The sequence below is a fragment of the Theropithecus gelada genome, chromosome 1, assembly GCF_003255815.1.
Source record: "Theropithecus gelada isolate Dixy chromosome 1, Tgel_1.0, whole genome shotgun sequence".
In the NCBI taxonomy this organism is placed as follows: domain Eukaryota; kingdom Metazoa; phylum Chordata; class Mammalia; order Primates; family Cercopithecidae; genus Theropithecus; species Theropithecus gelada.
This window is the reverse complement of record NC_037668.1, coordinates 12,603,184-12,626,441: the sequence shown is the minus strand read 5'-3', so window position 1 is coordinate 12,626,441 and position 23,258 is coordinate 12,603,184. Positions and strand designations below refer to the sequence as shown.

General features: G+C 44.8%; 1 protein-coding gene across 5 annotated transcripts in view; it reads right to left on the bottom strand.

Moving 5' to 3' along the window:
* LOC112618235 (myomegalin) overlaps positions 1–23,258 on the bottom strand; it is a 349,895-nt gene that overhangs the window by 139,652 nt on the left and 186,985 nt on the right. For 4 of the 5 annotated variants that reach the window (XM_025375027.1, XM_025375054.1, XM_025375062.1 and 1 more), the window contains 13 exons: positions 21,675–22,203; positions 19,654–19,889; positions 18,598–18,649; positions 17,287–17,510; positions 16,485–16,637; positions 13,981–14,166; positions 10,207–10,458; positions 8,879–9,010; positions 7,783–7,902; positions 6,153–6,342; positions 5,404–5,528; positions 2,193–2,432; positions 48–164 (listed from right to left, as the gene is read on the bottom strand). In XM_025375027.1, coding sequence (XP_025230812.1) covers positions 48–164; positions 2,193–2,432; positions 5,404–5,528; positions 6,153–6,342; positions 7,783–7,902; positions 8,879–9,010; positions 10,207–10,458; positions 13,981–14,166; positions 16,485–16,637; positions 17,287–17,510; positions 18,598–18,649; positions 19,654–19,889; positions 21,675–22,203 — 2,556 coding nt within the window. The remainder of the gene's footprint in view (positions 1–47; positions 165–2,192; positions 2,433–5,403; positions 5,529–6,152; positions 6,343–7,782; positions 7,903–8,878; positions 9,011–10,206; positions 10,459–13,980; positions 14,167–16,484; positions 16,638–17,286; positions 17,511–18,597; positions 18,650–19,653; positions 19,890–21,674; positions 22,204–23,258) is intronic. The other variant, XM_025375035.1, reaches the window with a different exon arrangement.

The window sequence follows — 23,258 nt, the reverse complement described above, 5'->3', positions numbered from 1 at the left end:
ATCACTTTCCATCATCAGTCCCTGGGCCCTTTCGTTGCCATATTTACCATTTGTTCTGTGGATTATGGCCGTTTCTGAGCCAGGAGTAGAGGAAGCAGAGCTGGGGAGGACCAGAGCTGGGGAACTCATCGCAACATCCCGGACTGGAGGGGACACAGCTGAATCTAGGGGGTAAAGGCAACCACAGTTTTCAGGAGCCCTGGAACACACAGCACATGAAACACATGCACACCTAACCGTCCCCACTGAGGCCTAAGGTGTCAGGACTCTCCTCTTACAGAATTATCCATACCCCACAAGCAAAAGCAAAAGCCAGCGAGTCACTGAGTTCAGAATGTTTCCATTCTTCAGAACAAAAGATATTCCTTTGACTGAGGGGTGTTCCCTGAGAAAGAAACCTCTAGTTTGAAAAATTATTAGGTGTATTTTTATAAACCGAGTCTTGAGTATAATTTGTGTGTGGTATCTAATACGATGCCCTGTAACTAAATGTAATATGTATAAATATACATAGTACATATTAAAATGTAGAATCAAGGAATCAAGGAATGAATGGATTTATGGAGGACTAAACTCAACATTCTAGTCATCATTCTGATGAGCTAATACTGAAAAAAATTGACTTGTATGAGAAGAACAGAGACAGAAAGCTTGGTGGGTTAACGTTGTCTTGCTGGAGACTAAAAAGCAACTCTATGGTGGAGGAATTGGAAAATATCACAAAGAAGGTAGAAAAGGTCCTGCTCAGGCAAGTGTGGCCCAGTGCCTGCTTTCCAGCTCAGGCCTCGGGGGTGCTGGAGAAGGCAGGGCAGGGACGGCGCCAGTGGGGCTGAGTCTTGGCTGCTGTATGGGAAGCCGGTGAAAGGGGAAGGCCTGGTTAGAAGGAAGAGATGGAGACATAACTGAACACCACAACCATCAGGGCAGCCCAGAGGAGGGCAAGGCGTCCACCTAACGTTAGCTGAGAAGTTCCTGGCGGCCAGGCGGTTTGCTTTGTGTCCTACGTGTGTTTTTTAAATTGAATTGCCAAAACAGCATAATCATGTTATTGTCACCTTCCTTTGACAAATAAGGTTACTGTCACATAAATGAGCATCTACAAGAACCAGAGAAACATAAAGATTCACATGACCCAGAAATAGCTGGCAGGAGAGTTTGAAAGCTCAGCTTTAGAGAAACTGAACAGAAGTGGCTCCTGATTTGAATGAAATTGAAGGTGTGGCCATGGAGGTGAGTGGAGATGGTGTACTAAATGGTGTATTAAAAGGAAAAGAGGACAGAGGAAGTAGAAATTGAACGATTTAAGAGACTAGGGGACACCATTGACATTTCAATGAAAACTGGGAGAAGTGAGATTGATGGGGGATGTTGAGAAGAGAAGGGGGACCTGGTCAAACACGCCTATCTGAAAAGGCAGGCAAGGGGTAGGGTAGAGAAAGCAAATGATGGCCACCCGAAATAAATCATCCACCATCCAGGACTTCCCCAGAGCCCTGTTTCCTTAGGGGCAGGAACATTTTGCCACACACTGAGTTCCCCACCTGTGAGGGAAAGGGGGACTAGAGAATCTGGGAAGGTCGGCAATACGGAGACAGGGCACAATGAGCTGGAAGGAACACAGACTGAAAATCACAACACCTGGTTCTGATCCTGGCTTTGTCTATAACTTCTCTAAACCCTCGCTTGTCTGTTAATATCTCAAGACCTAAGTTTTCTTATGTGAAATACAGAGAGAGCAAAACCTGCTTTACTTCAGGTGAAATTCTATATGTGAAAACAGTTGGCTAATACTAAAGCACTAAGCAAATCCAAGAAAATGATACGAACATATACACAGCTGCTAATTACTGAGTAATTCTTAGTTGCCAATCACTTGTAAATGATTTCATTTAATGCTCAAAATCATATAAGGTATATATTATTATTATCCTCATCTTAAACATGAGGAAACTAAGGCTTAAACCTCTGAGACTTTAAACACCCAAATCAAACAACCTGTAAAGCGGTAAACTCAGAATCTGGAGCCTGGTCTGACCTAAATCCCATGCTTCACTCAGGCTGCTAGACTAGAACATTTCTAATTTCAACCTGACCCCAAGGAGCATGGACCAAGCAGATTGCACCTTCTGCCACAGACATCCTGGTGATCTCCCCACTGGCCGAGGGCTTTCTAAGTCCCTTTTCCTTCCTACCTTGGAGGAGCAGCTGCTTGTTTCCAGGGTCAACGCTGGCTGGGAAGTTCTGGTTAACAGAGGAGGGGCTGAGGCTGTCTTTGCCAGCACCGCTATCCAGCTGCTGTTGCAGCTGCAGTCGCAGACAATTGTTCCCCTGAATGCTCTGCTCCAGCTGCCCTCTTAGAGCTCGTACCTCTGCCACCAGGTGGCTCAGGTCACTGCTCAAAGGGATTTGGTGACAGGCATCCGGGCTGTAAGCTAAGAGAGAAGAGGAGTCTGGTAACATTGACCCAAGTATTTCTGAGCACTTGTCAGAACCCTCCTCTGTGACATTCTTTTCTGCCAAGGATCCCACTATCATCTGAGTCTCATGCAACCCATCTATGATAGAGATGTCACCATTTCTGTGTGTGGCCTTGGGATGGCACTGAGCTGGCACACATCCAGTTTGAAACTTCCCTGTGGTTTAAGTTAGACACATGCACCTAAACAGCATTTGACTGACAGATGAGGATAATTGAGCTAGAGAAGGGTAGCAGATGAGGGAGAAAGAGATTTGACAGTCTTCACTCTCAAAAATGAAAGACGAGAAGGAGGTCTTTTGGTAGCGTGTGAGAATGTGAGTTGGGGACCTTAGACCAGGGATTATAACTGAGTTTTTCAATTTCTCTCTCTCTCTCTCTCTCTCTCTCTCTCTATGTGTATGTGTGTGTGTATGTATGTGTACATATATATGCCTACTTATAGTGTGTATATATGTTGTGTGTGTATATACATACTATATAGGTGTATATATATACATATATACATGTACATATATGTACACACATATATACCTATATATACACACACATATATAAAATATATATATGTATATTTACCTCCATTCACTACATGTCTATTTCTTTGTAATGGGGATGAAGAGATCTAAGAAATATTCTACAAGGCCACAATCCCTTATCTGAAAACCTTAATGCCAAATATATTTTGAAAGGTAAAATTTGTTTTAGTTTTTAGCAAGGCAACAGGGTGCATATATCATATATAACATGTACCCAGTTGCATGTGAGCCACAATCCTTAATCAAACATATAACTATTTCTGTAATCAGCTATGTGAATATTCTAAGTAGATAAATACTTAGGAATATCCTCTTGTCAGTTCATCTAGATTTTGCACTAAATGAGTATTTGAAAAATTTAATTTGGAGATCTTACTGAATTTTGAAATTACAGAGAAGAGATTATGGCGCTTTAGTGGTTGCAGCTTTGAAACGAGTCCTAAAAAGCAGGGAGAAAAGCATGAAAGGAAAGGTAGCTCAGGATGAAGTAGTTTTAGAGACTTTGGTAAATAATCTACTCTTGAATTTTGCCCAAAGTTTTATGATGTTCCTCTCTCTCTTCCTCAATCCAACTTCTCACTAAATTTTGCTTATTTTTTAAAGAGATGTTTTTAAATCTATCTATACCCTTTCATCTTCCCAGTAGCACCTTATATTAGACTGTCATGTCTTAATGTGCCAGAATAGCGCTAGACCCATCCAATAGGTTTCCCAGATTCTAATGTCTCCCAACTCCAGGACATCCCCTGAGACTTAGCATCTTAAAGTTCTGTTTTCATTATATGCTTATCTTCTTTGAAAAAGAACAGACTTAGTTTAATTATCTCTATACAGAATGTCAACTTCCACACTGACCTGTGAGCTTTCAAGATTTGGTGACTCTGCTCCTCCATCCTGACTTCTCACGCCCCCAACCTGAAGCTTCTCCTGTGGGCAGGCTGGTCCCACTGACCCAACACTCACCATGACTTTGTACTTAAGCTATTCTCCCAGCCTGGTGAGCCCCCTGTATTTCTTCAAGTTCCAGTTTACCCTCTCGTTAGAAAATCAGGAAACTAAATCAGGATTTATGATAATTCGAATCTAAATTCCACTGCCCTTCACCTTTGCTTAGCCCTCTGGAGGGACATAAAATACATGAGTTTTTTTCACCCGACAGTTCTTCAAATACCCGAAGCCAGTTCTCATGTCCTCAAGATCTTTTGAAAGCCTAAATTTCTTTAGTTTCTTTGACCAGTTGGAGATTTCTGGTCCACACCATTGTGTGCCCTCTCTTCATTATGTTCCCTAGTGTGTCAATGCCCTTTTCAAAGATGCCCCTTAATCTAACAATATTTTAGACATGGTCCCCACAGGTGAACATCACACTTACACTACTGTAATGTCAGTTTGAGCTGGCATTTCTAGCAAACTTTGGCCTACGCCTTAGTTGTGTGAACATGTTTCTACCAAACCCCAAACCCTCAAGTCCATGAACTGCTGCCTGTCCTATATTTCTACCCTCATCCTATATTTCTATCACTGATATTTTTCATCGAGCTCAGGATTTTGCTTTTTATCTTTGCTAAATTTCATGACATTGATGTCAGTCCTCTGTTCAGCCTGCTGTGACTTATTATGTTTTAAGTACCCTTCTCCATTTAAAAAAGAATGAAGAAATATATCAAAATTCTCAAATATTAGATTATTATTTCAGCAGGCAGCAAAGTCTTCAATAAATGTCCTTATTATTTAAGTCCAGGATTGAAATTTAGGTCCTATTAGTGGTATTTCTATAAGGTTTTTTTGTTTTCGTGTCTCTTAATTTTTTCCTGTGGGCAGGCTGGTCCCCACTGACTCAACACTCACCACGACTTTGTACTTAAGCTATTCACCCAGCCTGGTAAGCCGCTGTATTTCTTCACATTCCAGTTCACCTTCTCTTTAGAAAATCAGGAAACTAAATCAGGACTTATGAAAATTAAATGAAATAAACTGAGAGCCAGATGTCACTACGGAAAGGGTAATGGTGGGAGCAGACTGCCTGCTGCATTGGGCTGAATGGGTTGTCAGTATGTATTACCGACAATATTAAAGGCCTTTTCAAATGATGATATCATTAGGACAGTTCTTTTGCTTTAAAAATGTTATAATCTAGACATTGATAGGAATGTCTAGATTTTCTTACAGTAATTAGGAATGATCAGGCTGGATCTTGCTCATGCCACCAACCTGTCCCCTTGAGCTTTGTGTATGAGAGTTCCTACTGGAAACCCCAGGCTCGGGTGGGGGTTTCTGAGACAGAACTCTGTCACTTCCCATGATCTCCACAACTCCCAAAGGAAAGACCTCACTAGCATGCTATGCGAGGGCAAAAAGCTCATGGGGTGAGGGGAGAAGAACACATACCTTTCAGCCCCTTCTTGGAATTGCCATAAAGTGCTTCGTAGATTTGTAGCTCTGACTGGAGGGACTCAAAGAGCTGCTGTTTCTCTTCACACTGTTGCTGCAGGAGGACCAGCTTGTGCTGCAGTCTGACCAGGGAGAGGCAAGGCCCACTGAGATGGCAGAGCCACTCAGCCACATGAAAGCAATAAGCTGAGAGCCAGATGTCAACTCAGGGGGTCATGAAGACCATCACTTTTATTTTGCAGATGTGGAAATGGAGGCTAAGGGAGGTCAAGTAACTTTGCTTGAAAACACACCATTACCTACATTAGTTCAGAGCAGAACAGGCACACCAGCAGTCTCCTTACTGCTCCTACAGTGCTCTTTGCATTCTGACAAGCAGTTGCAGGGCTTATGCTGGGACCAAGCATCACAGGCAGTATAGAAGCTTCCTAGGTGATGGTGAGACTAACGTCCTATATCTAACTGAAAGCATGGAAACCCTTCTTTTTCATGTCTCTCATATACTGAAGACTTCTACAACAGAGTTTTACTCTCTCAACTTGGGAGTGACAAGGCATTCCCAGAGAAGTCCTTTCTTCTGCTGAAAGTGCCCCCTGCCCCAACACACAAAAATCAGGAATAGTAGAGGGAGCATTGAGGTTTCCAAAAGAGGACACCAATTGTCTTGCCAATATCCCGTCTTCTAATGTAAGAATGAACGTAAGAATGAAGAATGCTTCCTTCTCTGTCAGTGGGTCCCCTCTTACCTGGAGTCGTTTTCCTGGAGGGAAAGACGTTCCTCCCTGAAATGCAAGACCTCTTGCTGCTTCTCCCTTAAGTCTTCCAAAAGCTGCTGCCTTTCCACCTTCTGGTGCTCCAGCTCCTTTTCCAGCTCTTGAAGGTGGGATCGAGAGGACAGCAGAGCCTCCTTCAGGCTTTCCATTTCCTGGGAGTGCTCTGGTGAGAGAACACAGGAGGATTGATTTATTATGATGGGGCCAGAGCTCAGCAGAAAGATAACCCCAAGCACATACACCCTGAAACAAAGCTAAGGAGCAGGAAAGGAAGGCCCTATGTTGGTTGGGAAGAGCATGCTGGCTCAACATATCTTGCAGCCTGGAGAATGTTGCATTTCTCTCTTTGCAAAACCCTTCATTCCACTTATTTAATCTGTCCTACCTTGCTCTTAGAGAAATTCTGGTTTCTAATGCTCACCATTTTCCAGGTGCTCATATACCATCTGTTCAATAATCCATTCTTGAATTTTGACAAAGATCAACATCAAGATTTCTTTTTGGAATATATAATTTTCATTATTTTGAAAACTGGGATATTTGTTCGTTTTTGGAACTTGCAGCAGTTCTCTGATTTTCACAAGTTGTCAAAGATTATTGAAGGGACTCTGAAAATACAGCTGCAGGTTCAGTAATCCTCTGGGGAAAGATTCACCTAAGCCTGGCGAATTGTACTCGTTTAAATCTCTTACTGTCTTCTCACCTGTGAGGTCTGTTCTATTCTCTCCAAGCATGCAATGGTAGCTTAGTAGTTCTGACTTCTTTCTTATCTGTTAACTTTTGTTATCATCCCCCAGCAGTGACCTTTCCTTTTAACTATTCTTGCTAACATAGAAATCAATTAATTAATTAATTAAGGTGGCTAATTTAGAAATATCTCTTGGTGGCATTTTCCTTTTCCACAAACATTTCTTCGTTCTGGGCTTAATCCTTTTGGACACTACTCTTAGTCTTTTTATGGCTGTTCAATATGTTATAAATAATACATTGATCTGATCAAGTAGACTAACACCAAGGTCAGCAGCCTCCCAGCCACACGAGAAATGATGCCCACCTTTGAAAGTGCTGGGGGGAATTTGCTAGTGCCACTTGGCACGGAATCATAGGAGTACTGACCAGAGAGGAGCCCTGAGTGTATGAGTGAGGGATGTGGTGAGGAGGCAGAGGGATGGCAGAGCAGGGCCAGGAGGGACACATGCTGCTGCAGTAAAGTCTGGAGAAGCTTGAGAGGGAAGATAGGCATTCACACTCCCTCCTTTATTGGTTCCAAAACAGTTGTGAGTGAAGGGAGGTAGAACAGATACCAGACTGGTATCCAGATTGATAGCTCATGACTCTGGATATATGCAGGTGGGCTTGTGCAGAAATGATGGATTTCCTAGAGCTCTTCGCTCCTGGGGACTAGGAGTCTGAGGGGCGCATAGTTGGAACATCTTAGAAAGCAGCCTTCTCTAGACTGAGAATAGCTGTAAGTTTGGGTTGGTGGATCTGAGCAGCTCTGTTACCTTACCTTCTTCTGTTTGCTTCTCCAGTTGGTGATTAGTGTGGCCAGGGAAGAAAGAAACTTAATAGTGACCACAGTTTGTGGGTTTTGACCACGTACCTCTGGAAACATGACTCAGTTGAGCCTGAAGTCTTCGATTTTCTTCCCTGAGGACTCTGTTCTCATTGCAGAGCTGAGGTATGGACTCCAGGCCCTGACTGCAGAAGTTAGAGGTGGATCCTGTCCCAGAAAGTACACATTCGGGTAACAGAAGCTTCCAAAAATTTCCCATTCTTTATCTCTCAAAGATACTGCCCCAACCCAGCAGAAAACCCCAAGGACTCAAGGCCTGACCCAGAATGAAGCACGGGGGGCTGGATACATGTTTTCTGTGTGCCTCTTCTCAGTGGATTCTTTGCATGCATCATCACATGCCATAACTGCAATGGTGCAGGAGGCTCGATCTCCCTAAATAGCTGCTGCTGTGGTATAGGCCAGACAACAACATATGGAAAGACTGGCCTCCATGTGACAGCAGCTCGGAAGAAGAGTGTAAGGAGAAAGGCAACCTTGGTAAAGCAGCCAGGCGGGGAGTTGGGAGGACCCTTACAGACCTGGCTCTACCACTTGTCAATCACACAACAAAGGCATAGACATCAGCAGGCAGTACATAAGCAGATTAAGTATGGGGTGAGAAGTCAGGTGATTCTGGGGACCAGACCTAGTTCTGCCTTAAAGAGAGTTACTCTCTCTTTTTTTTTTTTGAGATGGAGTCTCGCGCTGTCACCCAGGCTGGAGTGCAGTGGCCGGATCTCAGCTCACTGCAAGCTCCGCCTCCCGGGTTCACGCCATTCTCCGGCCTCAGCCTCCCGAGTAGCTGGGACTACAGGCGCTGCCACCTTGCCCGGCTATTTTTTGTATTTCTTAGTAGAGACGGGGTTTCACCGTGTTAGCCAGGATGGTCTCGATCTCCTGACCTCGTGATCTGCCCATCTCGGCCTCCCAAAGTGCTGGGATTACAGGCTTGAGCCACCGCGCCCGGCCAAGAGAGTTACTCTCTAATCTCAGATATATTCAGAAAGTAGGGATGACAGTACTTGCCCACCTCCCTTGCTGGACTGTTCATAAGGAGCAAGTGAAGTAAAGAATATCTGTGAAGCTCTGCCTAAAGGTCCCTAAATAAAGCCGGAAACAGGAAGGTCTGGGCCTCTCCTACCACTTCCACGAGCAGCAGAGCTCAGTCGGTGTTCCAGTTGCTCCCGTAGGCGGTCATTGATGCAGATGGACTCCTCCAGGCGCTGGCGCAGGTTCCGGATTTCACCAAGATGCTCTTCCAGCAGGTCAGCCCCTGCAGCCAAACCACCAGGACATGGAGAGAGGTGGGAGATGGAGAATCCTGGTTACTGATGGGGGTGGGGCTCAGCCACGGGTCTTGCAGAAAGACACGTAAATATCACTAGCCTTCTGCCAACTGTGTCCTCTCACATAGACACCCAAAGGAATGGTAGTTTTGTTTAAAGAGTAAATGTGCTTTCAAACACATAACAGTCACTTGCTAAAAAATCTCCATGGGCCTCCTCCCACACAGGGGTCTTGTGAGAGTTCCACATGTTTTAGAAAAATAACTGAGGGCTCTGGACAAGGCCTGTCTAGCATCTGGAAAGGTATGGCCACCTCCTGGGTGTGACTATGAGGATGATAGGTGAGCCCTCACTCTACCTTTCTTCTTACTGACACATGACAAACATTCTTTAGCAAGGGACAAAGCCCTTCCTCCCACCCTTAGAAAGAAGGCCTAAAGTAAAAGTATGCGATCTTACAGTCACCCTATGTGGTTAATGACTGACACTGAATGTGTCCCTGAAATCGCTTTTAATGTGGAAGATGAAAGAATAGCCTGGAAGGATCTAGAGATCTGAAGGCAAATTACAGAGGGGACGACACCCCCTCTCCCCCCACCAAACAAAGGTAAAAGATGCAGGAAAGTCAGAGGGATGCTTACACCAGACATTAACTGCACCATTTTGCTTTGGGCTCAGTCTTTTCCGGAAAATTACGATTGTCTTACTGTTGGAACTAAGTGGCATCCTAGCATTTATGAACTTAGCTATACCTCTCCACTTGCTGTGACTGAGTTTTGTGTACAGGATATATGTGCAGGGTCGGGGAGCTGCACCCTTGCACCCTTTCCTGTGACAAGTCCTGACTGATGGAAGAAAGTCCCGTGTATGCCTGGCATTATGGAGGGGTCTAAGACAGTGGGCTGCAAAGAGGCCAGGCTGCAGGAAGACGGAAGGACATGAGTATGAGAGCACAAGAGGTGGGTCCCTGACTTTCCCATATCCCTACAGAGCACTGAGGCCCTGGGCAGGAGAATAAAGAAATGTACTTGGAAAGGACTGAGCCCTGATACAGCTCTTGCATTTTATACCCACTCTGTGAGCCAGGGATGGAGGAGGAATCAAAGACCTGCCTGAGTAGGAAAAGAGTAGACTCTGAATGAAACTTCTTTTCAAAGGCTGCCGTCTCCACTTTGTGCTTTACCTGTGGGTTTGGAGTTAAGCTGGTACACAGAGGAGCCTGAGGATAGGTCCCCAGATACACTCCCTTTCTGAGGCCTCATCATGTCCCACTGGCCACTGCTGCCCAGGTACCCAGGCTCCAGGATTCTTCCCAGTTCTATGGTGCCTCTTGGAGGAGAGTGAGGCTGGGCAGAGTTGAGGTAGTGGGAAGAGCCGGCTTCCAAGTCGTTGCTCGGCAATGTAGCTGTGGAAGCAAGAGGAACGGTGCTGGCACCTGGGCAGAAAGAAACACGAGTAAGAAGCAAATGTAGTGTCAGAAAGGAAGGATTTGCAAGGAAGTGTGTGATTGCTAAGAATAGAGACTAAAAGGAGACCCGTAGAATGTCAGAGATCCCAGTTCACTGTGTTATACTAATTAGACTAAGGCTCGTAACCTAGAGGTTGTAACTCTCACCCTTTGTATTTCCTGGCGGCAGACACAAGAGGTAGAGAATAAAGTATCTTAAAGTCATCAGTATACACAATGGAAAAGTCCAGTGGCCCCACTCCTGGCTCCTACTATAATCCTTCATGACAGACTCCAAGGAAAGTTCTAAAAGTAGGATTCACTCCCACAGTTAGAAGTTGTGAGAGCAGTGGCATACAGGATTGAGCTTACCTGTGAACACGAACATTTGTTTGTCTACATGTACTTGCCTTCCCCTGAAACTAACCAGTCCATTTGTCAGTTCCACCTTGGAGTTTTTCAGATGAGAAAGGGGACATGAAGTCAAGCTGGATATGGTGTCCCTAGTTCCTCCAGACTGAAGAACTCTTTGCTGAGGCTGGGGAAGGGTCTATGTAAGGCAAGTATTCATTTGGATCCCATCCAACATATCTCAAGGAGCTGCAAAATGTCATGACTCCTGTCTAAAGAATCATTGAATACTATTCCACAGAGGCAGGTAGGACCTTTCATTTCACAGGCTGATATTTTCATAGACCCTTTGAAATCATAGGCCTTTCTCTTGAGCCCCGTCATCTCCAGTTCTCTGTAAAAAGAAGCCCAGCATAGGGGAGATGGGGAAAGAGGTGGGCAGAGACACAGTTTAGGAGAAAATTCAGAAGCCTGCTTTCTTTCAGGGATTATGAACATGGGCAGCAGAATAGACAGGTAGCTGCTCCTAAGCAAGTGAGGTCATTGTCCCTTCCAACCAAGCCAAACTCCTCGGAGGGGTTAGTGTAATTGCCCCTTGCCAGTTTTTAGCACCACTTGTAGCTAGTTCTCAAATTTGGGTACATATTGGAATCACCTGAGAAAATATGGAAACATACTGATTCCTGGATTCCAGAGATTTTGCTTTAATCAATATGGGATACATCTTGAACAATGGATGTTTTAAATTCATTCTAGGTGATTCTAATAGGCAGAAGTTTGAGAATTGTTGTCATGAGTCTCTCTTCCAACTTGCAAAATACTAGATGTTCATTAGGATCACTTAGTTAAGGAAGAAGATTAAAAATTTAAGCACCTATATTTTAGAAGAGATGCAACAAATACATGATTTCCTACCTCTTTCAAACTGCCTTCAACCCCATCTGAACACAAGGCAAAGGGGGAAATCAGTGGTTGTAGACAGTCAGCTTACTTTTAAATCAAGGCCATGTGAGGTTTTAAGTCTATCAGTAACAGTGATCAGTATTCTCATGTTCCAGTCCCTTGGCCACACAATACACAGTACATGCTCTAAACCATGCAAAGATACCATATAGACTCTTGCACAAGATTTTAACCCAGGGACCTGAGAGGCCACCATGCACCACTGTCCACATGGAAACTTGGCTCAAAGCAAACAATGAGTTTGGATAAGCAATGGTCCCTTGGAGAGGACCTTGACTTCAGGTGGAGAAAGAAAGGGCTACAATCTTCCTCATCTAGGCAGGGACCATTCGAACTCCAGTCAATGGCCTCAGACTTGATGTAATTCCAATTTAACCCCAAACAACAGACCCTACCCTTTTTCATGGACAGTGCTCTCCTTCCATCCTTCCCTTTGGGCAAAGACAAATGGACAAATGTGGAAAGATAAAGGAAAAGGAGGCAAGGGGAAGAAATGGAAGCTAGAAAATACTCTTGCCGTTTGTCATGGGGCACATTTGTTGCCCATCCATTGTTGGAGCCAGAACTGGTAAAGTAACAAGTTTTAGGTTAGAAACACCAGCATCTCCTACTGGTCTCTAAAGAGAGGGAAAAAATTATTGCAAGGAGTCCCCGGAGTTTGATCAGTTGAGCTCAGCCCCATACTCTAAGCAGGATGGTGACAAAGCCATCCTAAGTAGAAAAGATGTAACAGAAACATGAAACCTGGAGCAGAAGACCAGATTCATGCCCATTTCTCCCACTTACTAGTGACCTTGAATAAGTAACTTCACTTTCCTGAGCTTTAGAGTTCCCTGCACTGGACAAAATATCCATTTCCTGGGTTGACAAAATAGATCGGCTACGCCAGGTGCAGTGGCTCATGCCTGTAATCCCAGCACTTTCAGAAACCTAGGTGGGCCAATCACTTGAGCTCAGGAGCTCTAGACCAGTCTTGGCAACATGGCGAAACCCTGTCTCTACAAAAAGTACAAAACTTAGCCAGGTGTGGTGACACACACCTGTAATCCCAGCTACTAGGGGGGCTGAGGTGGAAGAGTTGCTTGAGCCCAGCAGGTCAAGGCTGCAGTGAGCCGAGATCGTGCCACTGCACTTCAGTCTGGGTGACAAAGTGAGACCCTACCTCAAAAAAAAAAAAAAAAAAAAAAGAGGAAGAAGGAAAGAAATAGGCTGGTCCACATGATGACATTTGGGGCTACAGGGAGGGGGATGCAAATTCTTGGCTGTTGTCTTGCGTCACTGGAAACTGCTGGCATGGTGACCCTATCAGTCTCTGGCTCACCTAAGCTTCTTTACAGGCACAGAAAGCATCTGACAAATGAGTTTAAGTTCATTCAAACTGCTTTCTACCTGTTGTGCTTAAGGTGCTATGAGAGAGCAAATTCATGTGAAGGTTTATCATTTTTTTCTAAGCTATCAGTGACCACCAGCACACTAAATTTATGATGAGCATCCAGCCTACAAGTATATCCAAGTGTTTTCTAAAAGGTGACTGTCCACGGTCTACGTAACTACATAAGGTCAATTATCTTTGGGAGTCAGAGGATGGGATTCACAGTCAGATGCCATGGCTGGTGCTGTGGTTCTAAGCTGCCTACGTGTCACCTGTCCCAGTGCAGGGATGAACCCTGTGCAGTAGGAAAAGTGGCTCATCGTTTCCTCTTCTGAATCCCTCTACCATTACCCTTTTTGCTCCAACCTAATGATGTCAGGAACTGAACTTGATTAACAGCATTTCACAGCAGAAAAATCTAATAGCCACACAAAGGATCCCACTGAATGTGGCCATCTTTTTCTTGGCCACTTCATCCTGCATAGGCAAAGCATAACATCTCTCTCCCATCCCCTACCAGTGAGCAGTCCACCAGTCTGTCAGGGATTCGGCATACTTGGTGGTATCCAGCGGTGCCTACAGTGTGAGAGCACTAGCTCTAGAGCCTCGTGAACGTATCTACCTGTTAACTGACGAGACATACACACCAGAGAAATAACAGGAAATACATTTCCAAAAAATAAGCAAGCAGAGCTTTCCCTCAGTCTTCCATTTGTAACGTGTACCCGTGTTGCGTTTTTAAACTCTGCCATCCAGCCCGAGCCATGCAGAGCAACACAGTGTGGGGCTGCCATTCGCAAGCACACAAATGCAGAAGTGCTCACTTTCTCCCAACTGCTTCTGCAGCATCTGCAGCTCCTGCTGAGCCTCAGCCAAGGAGACCACCGGTGTCTCACAGCAGCCAAGGAGGGGAGGGCCAGTGGGGCTGAAAGGCAGGAAGCTGGATGGAGCTGAGGGCAATGGTGCCTGAGGAAGGCTAGCCAGCTTGGGTATGGAGTGAAAATGAAAGCCTAGGAACAGAAAGTTAGGGAGAAAAGAGACACATCATCAAGAGAAAATGAGAGAAAGAATGGGTAAAAGATTGAGAAGGTCAAACCATTCCCTGACCAGACATCACCCTGTGTAGTGGCTATTACCTTAGTGGTACAGGATAAGATAGCCAAGGGTACCATTGCTACCAGAGAGGCTGGCCTGGTTGACCTTCCCTCTTCTCCCCTGCCAGGGCTATCCTGCATACATCCTCTATGTTCATCTTGAAAGCAATTGGCTAAAGAAGGTAAGGTGGCATTATTGAGACCCACCCCAGCAATCCTGGGCATGGACAAGTCAGAGAGCCTGAATCCTCTCAAGGGCCCGCGGGGCTCTGCTCCCAGCATGTATCAGTCCTTGGCCCTGGGACAAGATTCTTTCTCTACCTAGAACTCCTCTCTGATGGCACCAGGTCCCATCCTGAGTAGGAGAGACATGAACAAAGGCTGTGGGGGAAATTTTCATTACTAGTGCATGCAGTTCAGGACTCTGATGGAAACAAACTTCAGAATTCCAAATCAATGCGTTCATTCATCAAATTAAAAATAGATGCCTTCGTAGAGTGGCTTAGACAAAATGGCCCGTAAACCCTTCTGGGCATTTAAATCACATAGCAAAAACTCTCAATATATGTAGATTCTTTAGGTCTTCTTGATTCTGTCTAGGCCTTAATGTAGACTTAGAGAATTATAAATTTTTGGAACAGAAAATTTGCATTAAAAAAAGTCTCCCCGGCCGGGCGCGGTGGCTCACACCTGTAATCCCAGCACTTTGGGAGGCCGAGACGGGCGGATCACGAGGTCAGGAGATCGAGACCATCCTGGCTAACACGGTGAAACCCCGTCTCTACTAAAAAAAAAAAAAAAATACAAAAAACTAGCCGGGCGAGGTGGCGGGCACCTGTAGTCCCAGCTACTTGGGAGGCTGAGGCAGGAGAATGGCGTGAACCCGGGAGGCAGAGCTTGCAGTGAGCTGAGATCCGGTCACTGCACTCTAGCCTGGGCGACAGAGCGAGACTCCGTCTCAAAAAAAAAAAAAAAAAAGTCTTCCCTGGTGATCTTTAGGCAGCCCATCTACAGACAGGTTTTTAGAAACCCTGGCAAGTTTCAATGTTTAAAATTGTTTCCTCTTCCCTAAAAGCAATTAAAGGGCAGGTACCCAATGGAGGGGGAGCAGAAACCAAGGCTGACCCATAGAGAATGTCAAATGTAGAAGACAATGATTACATCCTAAAACACATCCCAATGGTGCTGACACCATTTCAGATGAATACTGCAGATACACTCAAATTGCCAGGTAACACAGCCCAGGCATTCTTTGAGGAGGCATTCTGATTTTTAAATCCTCTCTTCTTCATCTTCTGCTCTGTTTGAACCCAAAACATTTAAGCAGATGTCTACAATTCCGGAAGCACACTTTTCCTCATGATTCTTGTCCAGCTGCTGCCCACTCTGGCCTAGAAACTTTGAAACCAGGCTCAGGAAGCACTGGAACACTTCCTCTTCCTTAAGATTATGATTGAATTGCCTTCAGGGAAATGAGGGCAGCAGAAGAAAGCACTGTGCCTTCTGGGAGCATCTCTACTCAAGTCAAATCTCACAACAAACCACACTGAAGGCAGCCAGCCAGCTATGGTGGGAGGTAGGAGGTGAAGACAAGGTTTGCCTTTTCCTTGCCATCCCTGATACAGGGCTGTGAATGAGCAGTGTACCCTTCGGCAACTAAGCTGGACTTGTAAATGAAATGCACCCCTTTAACTGCCCCCAAGATATATACTATGTACATAAAAGGACTGCCAATCCATTCATACATCCATTAATGGTAACATACCATGAACAGAACCTTGTCTGAGGCTGTTCTCAGCATCCTTGGCTATGAAATAAGTAGCACTACCTCTTGCAAGAGAATCACCATGCAGATTTAATGGGGAACACATACAGTGGATCAGGAGATGTGAATTTCTTTTCATCCTATGGCTGTTGTAATCCTGGGAGAAATATTTTGCCTCTTTGCTCCCAGGATAAAATGAGAGAAAACCAATAAAAATGTTTATTTTTTAAATGATTAGCCAACTGCTGGTCAAAGCTGGTATGCAGATCAAAACCTGATGTGGATTACTTATTTTCTAATATATTTTCTTAAATCAGACACAACTGGTGAATGAGGATGGTTTCTTGATTCTGTCTAGGTTTTGATGCATTTAGGCCCCTAACAGTCCAAACCTCTGTCCTTGAAGAAAAGTCAAACAGGCAGCAGAGAAAGAGGGGATGAGGCTTCTGCCCCATTGGCTGTTGCATACCTGAATGGGCCTGGTTGGCCTCCTTGGGGGGATTCTGGGGAGTTGGCAAGATGATGGGGTTGCTGCTGGATTCGGCCTTAACCCCCTGAGATGCACTGGTTGATGATGGTTTAGAAGATAACACAGCAGAATGACTCGAATGATGGATGGAATCTATAAAACCCATGAATGAAAGAAAATGTTTGATGCTCTACAGAGAACTGGAATCCTGGCCATATATTTACCCAGGGATACCAGGGCTAGAGTCTTGCTTTCAGGGAAAGAACCAAGCATAAGCACTGTTAGCAGTTGTTCATTTTCTTGCTTGCAGACAGCTCCTATAGTGAGGCAAACCACCTTAGGGATGATAGTGGTGCTCTGAGCTCTGAAACATGAAAATGGCAACTCCAAAAATATCAGGCAAGACCAGCAGCATCTGTGGACACCCACATATACTTAGGGAACACTGCTCAGGAGTAAATAGCAAGATCATTGCAGGAGAGATGAAGGAGGTTTTCCATCTTAAAGAAGATCTATCCGACAGAGTCACCGAAGAAGAGTCTGCCGTGATCTTCTCACTCTCCCCACAATGGCTCACATTGTGCCCAACAGCATGTACACGCCCATGGAGGCCAGGGTGACAGAGGTAACGTGTAGAGTCAGGAGCAGAGCAAAGATCCTGATCCACTGGTGCCTGTGCATGGCACTTGGCCCCACAGCCATGTTCAGCCTGATACACACCATGGTGGAGCTATAAGGCCTGTTTCCTGAGGTCTCCACTCAGCCTAGACAAAGACGGTACCACCCAGAAAGTGGAGGCTACCTGAGTGACCGGGAGAAGCTTTCTTCTCTTCATAGTGTGTGTACTCGCTGGCTATGTCCATGTCAGAGCAGGCTTCCAGCTCATCAGACAGGAAAGAGGTGCTGCTGGGAGAGCGGTGGGAGTCAGACAAGGCACGGCTGCTGGAGGGTGTGAGGGACCGAGCATCCAGCTTGGCCTGCAGGACTTCAATGACTTTCTCCTTCTCCTGCAGCTCCCTGCTGAGCCTGGTAGGGAGAAGGGGGACAACAGGTAAAACCAAGGTCACCCAAACCAACTTGTCCTGACTGTGGCTCATAGGAAAAGCCAAGTAAGCCAAGGGGACTATGCCTGCAGAGAATAATGGAAATCACCCACCTCTGCTTAGGGATGGAGTGTAGGTAGGGTGTAGATGGAGAGAGAATAGCTACCCAGTGCTCTGGCCACATAGTATGCTGAGGGCAAGCAAAGAGACAGCTAGCCCTCCTTTTAAGGCACTGCTGCTTAAAGTATGATCCCTGGAACAGTTGCAGCCTGCAAACTGTTTGTTACCATCTCCAATAAGACAAGTATAAAAATTGAAAGCAAGCATTGAGAAACGCAGAGCAAACCATTCTCCCAACATCCAAGAGCATGATAAGTGGAATCATGTAGTTAACTGAATTCAGACCATGTATGTTTCTATGATGGATTAGAAATAAAAACAAAACAAAACAAAAAACAACACTGTGTCCTTCGCTACAGATATTTTCAGAAGCATTTATGAAGCCTGAGACACAATCATGACCCAAAGAACCCCAACTAGTGGCTACAACTGACTTTGAGTCGTATTTCATTGATCATTATATGAAGCAACTCACTGAGAACTGGGTCCTGAGGCACTGCAGCCTCCTGGTGATCTACACCATGTAGGCCTCTTTCACCAGGTCCTGTTATATGATTCCTTTCTTCCCCCAGGGCAATTGAGTGACTATTAAACTAGCTGTCAACCCAACTTGGGCCAGGCCAACTTTGGAAAAAGCTCATCCTACTTATTAAACACACAGCAGGAAAGCAGGACCCTTAGTGGGTCCTGCTTTTAGCTTGAAACCTAGTTAGTTCACTTTTAGCTCAGACTGTTTCTAGGTTACTAAGCCTGGACAATTATGTGCCAATGTAATTAAACCAAAAGAGAAGAAAGAATTTAGTTAAAAACAATAGTGAGGTGTTCAATGAATGCATGAATTCAATACATTCAGCACTTTCCTTTATTCCCCTTGATTTCTGGAGTTGCCGCCATCCTTGACCCTTTGGGCCTCAGTCCCAATCTCTTTACCAGATTCTCCTCTGAATTACCTGAGGGCCAGTGGCTCAAGTCCAGCTTGATCTTTCTCACTTTTATGATCCTCTGCAAACCAAATTTAGAAAGAAACAGTAAGAAATTAGGCTGGTCCCACTTCCCACATTACAAACACAGGAGCCTATCTGGAGACAGAGTAGTGAGCATTTCATGCGTGTATCCAGAACAGTTATTCTGGGAGGCCTCAGCTTGGGTCTCTAGAGAAGTGACCCCACTGTCCCTGACCTGCTGGTCACCATGATGACTTCCTCTGCCCTAAATCAGGGTAAAACATTTAAAATGTCTTTTGTTCCATTAATCATGAGGCCCTTGCCCAGCTGCCCTGTTGGACGCTCCAGCCTCCATGTCCTGCTGTAGACTAGCTCCCCAGTGCATATGTCCCACCACAGCTTTCATGTAGAACCTGCACAGGTCTCTGAGGAGATGACAAGAAGCCCTGCCCCACCTCTGCACCTGCACCAGGAGGTGAGCTGGGTGGTTCCCAAGTCTGATCCTACTTTACTCCCTTGGTTATTCTCTAGAAATTCTGAGTAGAGGACCCCAATAACAACCAATGTAGTCATTGAACTACTGCAGCCAGTGGCTAAACCATGTACAAAAGAGCATGGCGCTTTATCCGTACGTGGAGTACCTGCATGTACATTACCATGCCATATGGAGACACCACAAGGAAAGAGTATTTAGCAAGTTTGTGGCAGCATCCAGGCTAGAGCTTGGGTCTTGTAATTCTTAGTTCAGGCCTCTTCCTCCTATAACAAGGCCCTTCCATCTCACGTACCCTACTCCCTCTTAGCACCAGATAGATGCTGCCCCTGCCCCACAGGTCACATTCTATGAGTGGTGAAGTTTCTCTTGTTGTAACCATGGCATCTCCAGCCCTGTGTCTTCTTCTCCATGCTCCCCACTGAGCAGTCTTGATCCTGTATTAGCCCCAGGAAATGAAATACAAACAGGACCCTAAGTTAAAAAATTGCAGTGGAGATGTGGTGGCCACCAGGGGCTGGAACTGTGGGGGTGACTGAGAGTATTCCAAAGCCCTGTGGCCAACTTACTGGTGCTGAGTTTGCTGGTGAGCCTCTCTGTCAGCTGGCTTCCCTGGGCGAGTTGCTCCCGGAAGCTCTGTCCCAGGTAGTAGTCAATGTCATTGCTTCTTAGGAGATCCTCAAAAGATTTTACTGTATCTTTTGCATGCTGGGTGAGAAGATAACAAATACCTCTCCCTTCTCGTATTTTTTGCCGTAGGTAAGATAGTTCCCGGGCCTGATCCTGAATCAGGGAATCATATTTCCTAATGTAAGACAGAAGAGGAAGGAAAGAGTAAGTATGGAAAGAGTGGATGATAAGTTATGGGGCCTTCTGTAGAGAGTTCTATGAGAACATCTCTAAGGAACCACCAAGCTGAATTCCGGCACATAAGCCATAGGAGGTATTTAAGAGTAAATTCTACCGTGATAAAATGTTGCATCAAAAAGTTTAGTGTGGGCTGGGCATGGTAGCTCATGCCTGTAATCCCAACACTTTGAGAGGCCGAGGTGGGCAGATCACAAGGTGAGGAGTTCGAGACCAACCTGGTCAATATGGTGAAAACCCCGCCTCTACTAAAAATACAGAAAAAATTAGCTGGGCATGGTGGTGCATGTCTGTAATCCCACCTACTCGGGAGGCTGAGGCAGAATTGCTTGAACCTGGGAGGTGGAGGTTGTAGTCAGCCAAGATGGTGCTACTGCACTCCAGCCTGGGTGACAGAGTGAGACTCCGTAACAAAACAAACAAACAAACATAAAATTTAGTATGCCACTGTTCTTCAACTGTTATATATATGTTAATTATGTCCCTAGCTAAATCATAAGGTCTGTGAAAATAAAGATAGTTCTGCATTTTATATTCCTTACAGCACCAGTATCACGCAGATTCACAGCAGTTACTCAATGAATAATTAGAATCATTTCACCGTAAGTCTAGATAGGACTTTCCATGTCTTCTAACTACCACCTGATGCCTGAATTTCTCCTATGTTATGATACTGTGGCTGACTATATTTTGCAACGATGGCCATCACATCAACTCTCATACCATCAATTGATGGAACCCAGAACAAGAGACCCTAAGTGACAGCCACCCAGCTGAGCCCAGTCAAACCACAGAACCAACCATGAAGCATAATAAAGTGTTGTTTGAAATCACTAGGTTTTAGAGTGGTTATTACTCAGCAATAGATAACCAGGACACATACCAAGATGAATGTCTGTGTTTTCAACACAAAGTATCAATAACACTTATAACTATGGCAGATAGCATTGAGAGCTTAATATATGCTAGGCACTATTCTAAGCACTTGCATTAATTTTTTTTTTTTTTTTTTTGAGACAGAGTCTTGCTTTGTCACCCAGGCTGGAGTGCAGTGGTGCCATCTTGGCTCACTGCAACCTCCACCTCCCAGGTTCAAGTGATTCTCCTGCCTCAGCCCCCCAAGTAGCTGGGGTTACAGGCATGTATCACCATGCCCAGCTAATTTTTGTATTTTTAGTAGAGATGGGGTGAAACTCTACTAAACTAGTAGGTTGGTCTCGAACTCCTGACCTCAGGTGTTCTGCCTGCCTCAGCCTCCTAAAGTGCTGGAATTACAGGCATGAGCTATCACGCCTGGCCAGCACTTGTATTAATTCATTTAAACCTAATATCCACCCTTTGAGATGGGTTCTCTTATCATCTTCATTTAATAGGTAAGGACAAAGGCTCAGAAAGGTTAAGAAGGTTGCATGGGTAGTAAGCTTCAGAGCTAAGCAGTCTGATTCCAGTATTACTACTATACTATACCATATATACTATTACTTTACTAATATATCCCTAAGAGGAAACCCCTGAGACCTGGTATCTGCCAGATACTGGGACATCATCCTATGCCCTCCTGGTTGCCTACCTGTCTTTTCCGCAGACCTATATCTGCCATTTAAATCAGTGTCCTTGTGAATACCCAGACGTGTTCTTTCTTCCAACTGCCTGAGCTACCCTACACCAAGCACAAACTTACACATTTTCCATCCAGAAAGTGCCCAAACAGTGTCCTCCTTACCCAGGCCATGAGGCTGATCTCAGCTCCTCAGCCAGCTTCCCTTCTAGTCCATTTTTTGGGAGCTGGGCCTCCAGCTGGGATACTCTCTGGATGAGACTTTCCAGGTCCTTTTTGGCCTGAAGCCCTGGTGAGTAGAAAGCCCCAGTGCCATCAGACAGCCACCCCTCATCCTCATCAGGGACACTGTGAGGTGAAGACCCCTCCAGGGTGCCAACAGCTCTCAGCTTCCGGGGTCTTTCCAGACTAGACGAATAATCACTTGTAACCGAGAGGGACCGGACCCGGCTCTTGAGGTTTTGAATGACCTTGTTGGCATTCTGCAGCTGGGCCTTCAGATCTTTGATGTCCTTTCGTAGGACCAAGATGTTTTCTGACTTTCCATATACCCGGAACTCTTCCTGCTTCCCTAGCTGGTTCTCCAAGGGCTTCCTCTTGGAGGAACCAGCCAGCGTTGAGCCCCGGCGCCCCTGCTCAGAGCACAGTCCCTCCATCAGGACCATTTCCTTGAGGCTGTTGTGCTCCTCACACTCTGAAAAAGGACAAAGATGTCTTCCTAAATAAAAGTTGGATGTGCTATTGTGGCCACTGCCTCTGAGAGAAGGCAAGTTTGGTCGTGAGGACAATAATTACTAGAGAAAAAGTTGAAGAAGTACTTTATTCAACCCTGACACTGTTCTAGGTATTCGAATACAATATTTCTTATCTTCCTTATACCTACAAGTTAGGTATCATCACCTTCTATTTTACTGACTGGGGAAAACAAAACTCAAAGAGAGGTGGTAAACTAGCTTGTTCCAGATCACTCAAACTAGCACATGGCAGAACCAGAATTCAAATCCTCCAATGTCTTGTGTTCGTTCCGCACACACTGATGTTTCTTAAGACATTAACATGGCCCTATCTATTTAGGATGGCCACAAGAATGTAGGACAAGCTATTCCTGCATGCTGAAAGTTAAATGCTCTCTAAATTTTCCTATAATTTAAAAGTTTATTGGGTTACAACTGTGTGAAAAATAGGCATAAGAAAATAAGACTTTGAATAAATATATCAGCATGTTAACATCAGTGTATTAAGGCAGTGGTAGTCAGAATAAGAACTAATCCATGGCATTTTACCAGATGCCAGGCACTGTTCTAAAGCATTTTATAAGAATTTACTTATTTAATTGACATTGGTACCTGATGGGGTAGGCAGTTCCTTTATTACTATTTTAACATATGAAGAAACCGGGGCACAGGAAAGTTTACAAATTGGGATTTGAACCAACCAGTCTGGCCCCAGGATCTTTTCTCTTAACTGCCACACTACACTGCCTCAAGAATGAGAGAGATTGTGTTTCTCTTCTCTTCTGGTTTTCAATGTGGTAGGTGGGCCTATGGTTGTAGTCCTTTTATAATGCAAAACAAAATTATTTTTAACTTAGAGTTTGTATGTTTCCAAAACCTTATCTGGTCTCTAAGCAGGCCTTGGTATTTCTATAATAATCAGTTGGATAGAACTTTATATTATTATTATTATTATTATTATTATTATTAGCAATATGCCAACAACTAATTGTAGAAATACAAACTTATACTCACT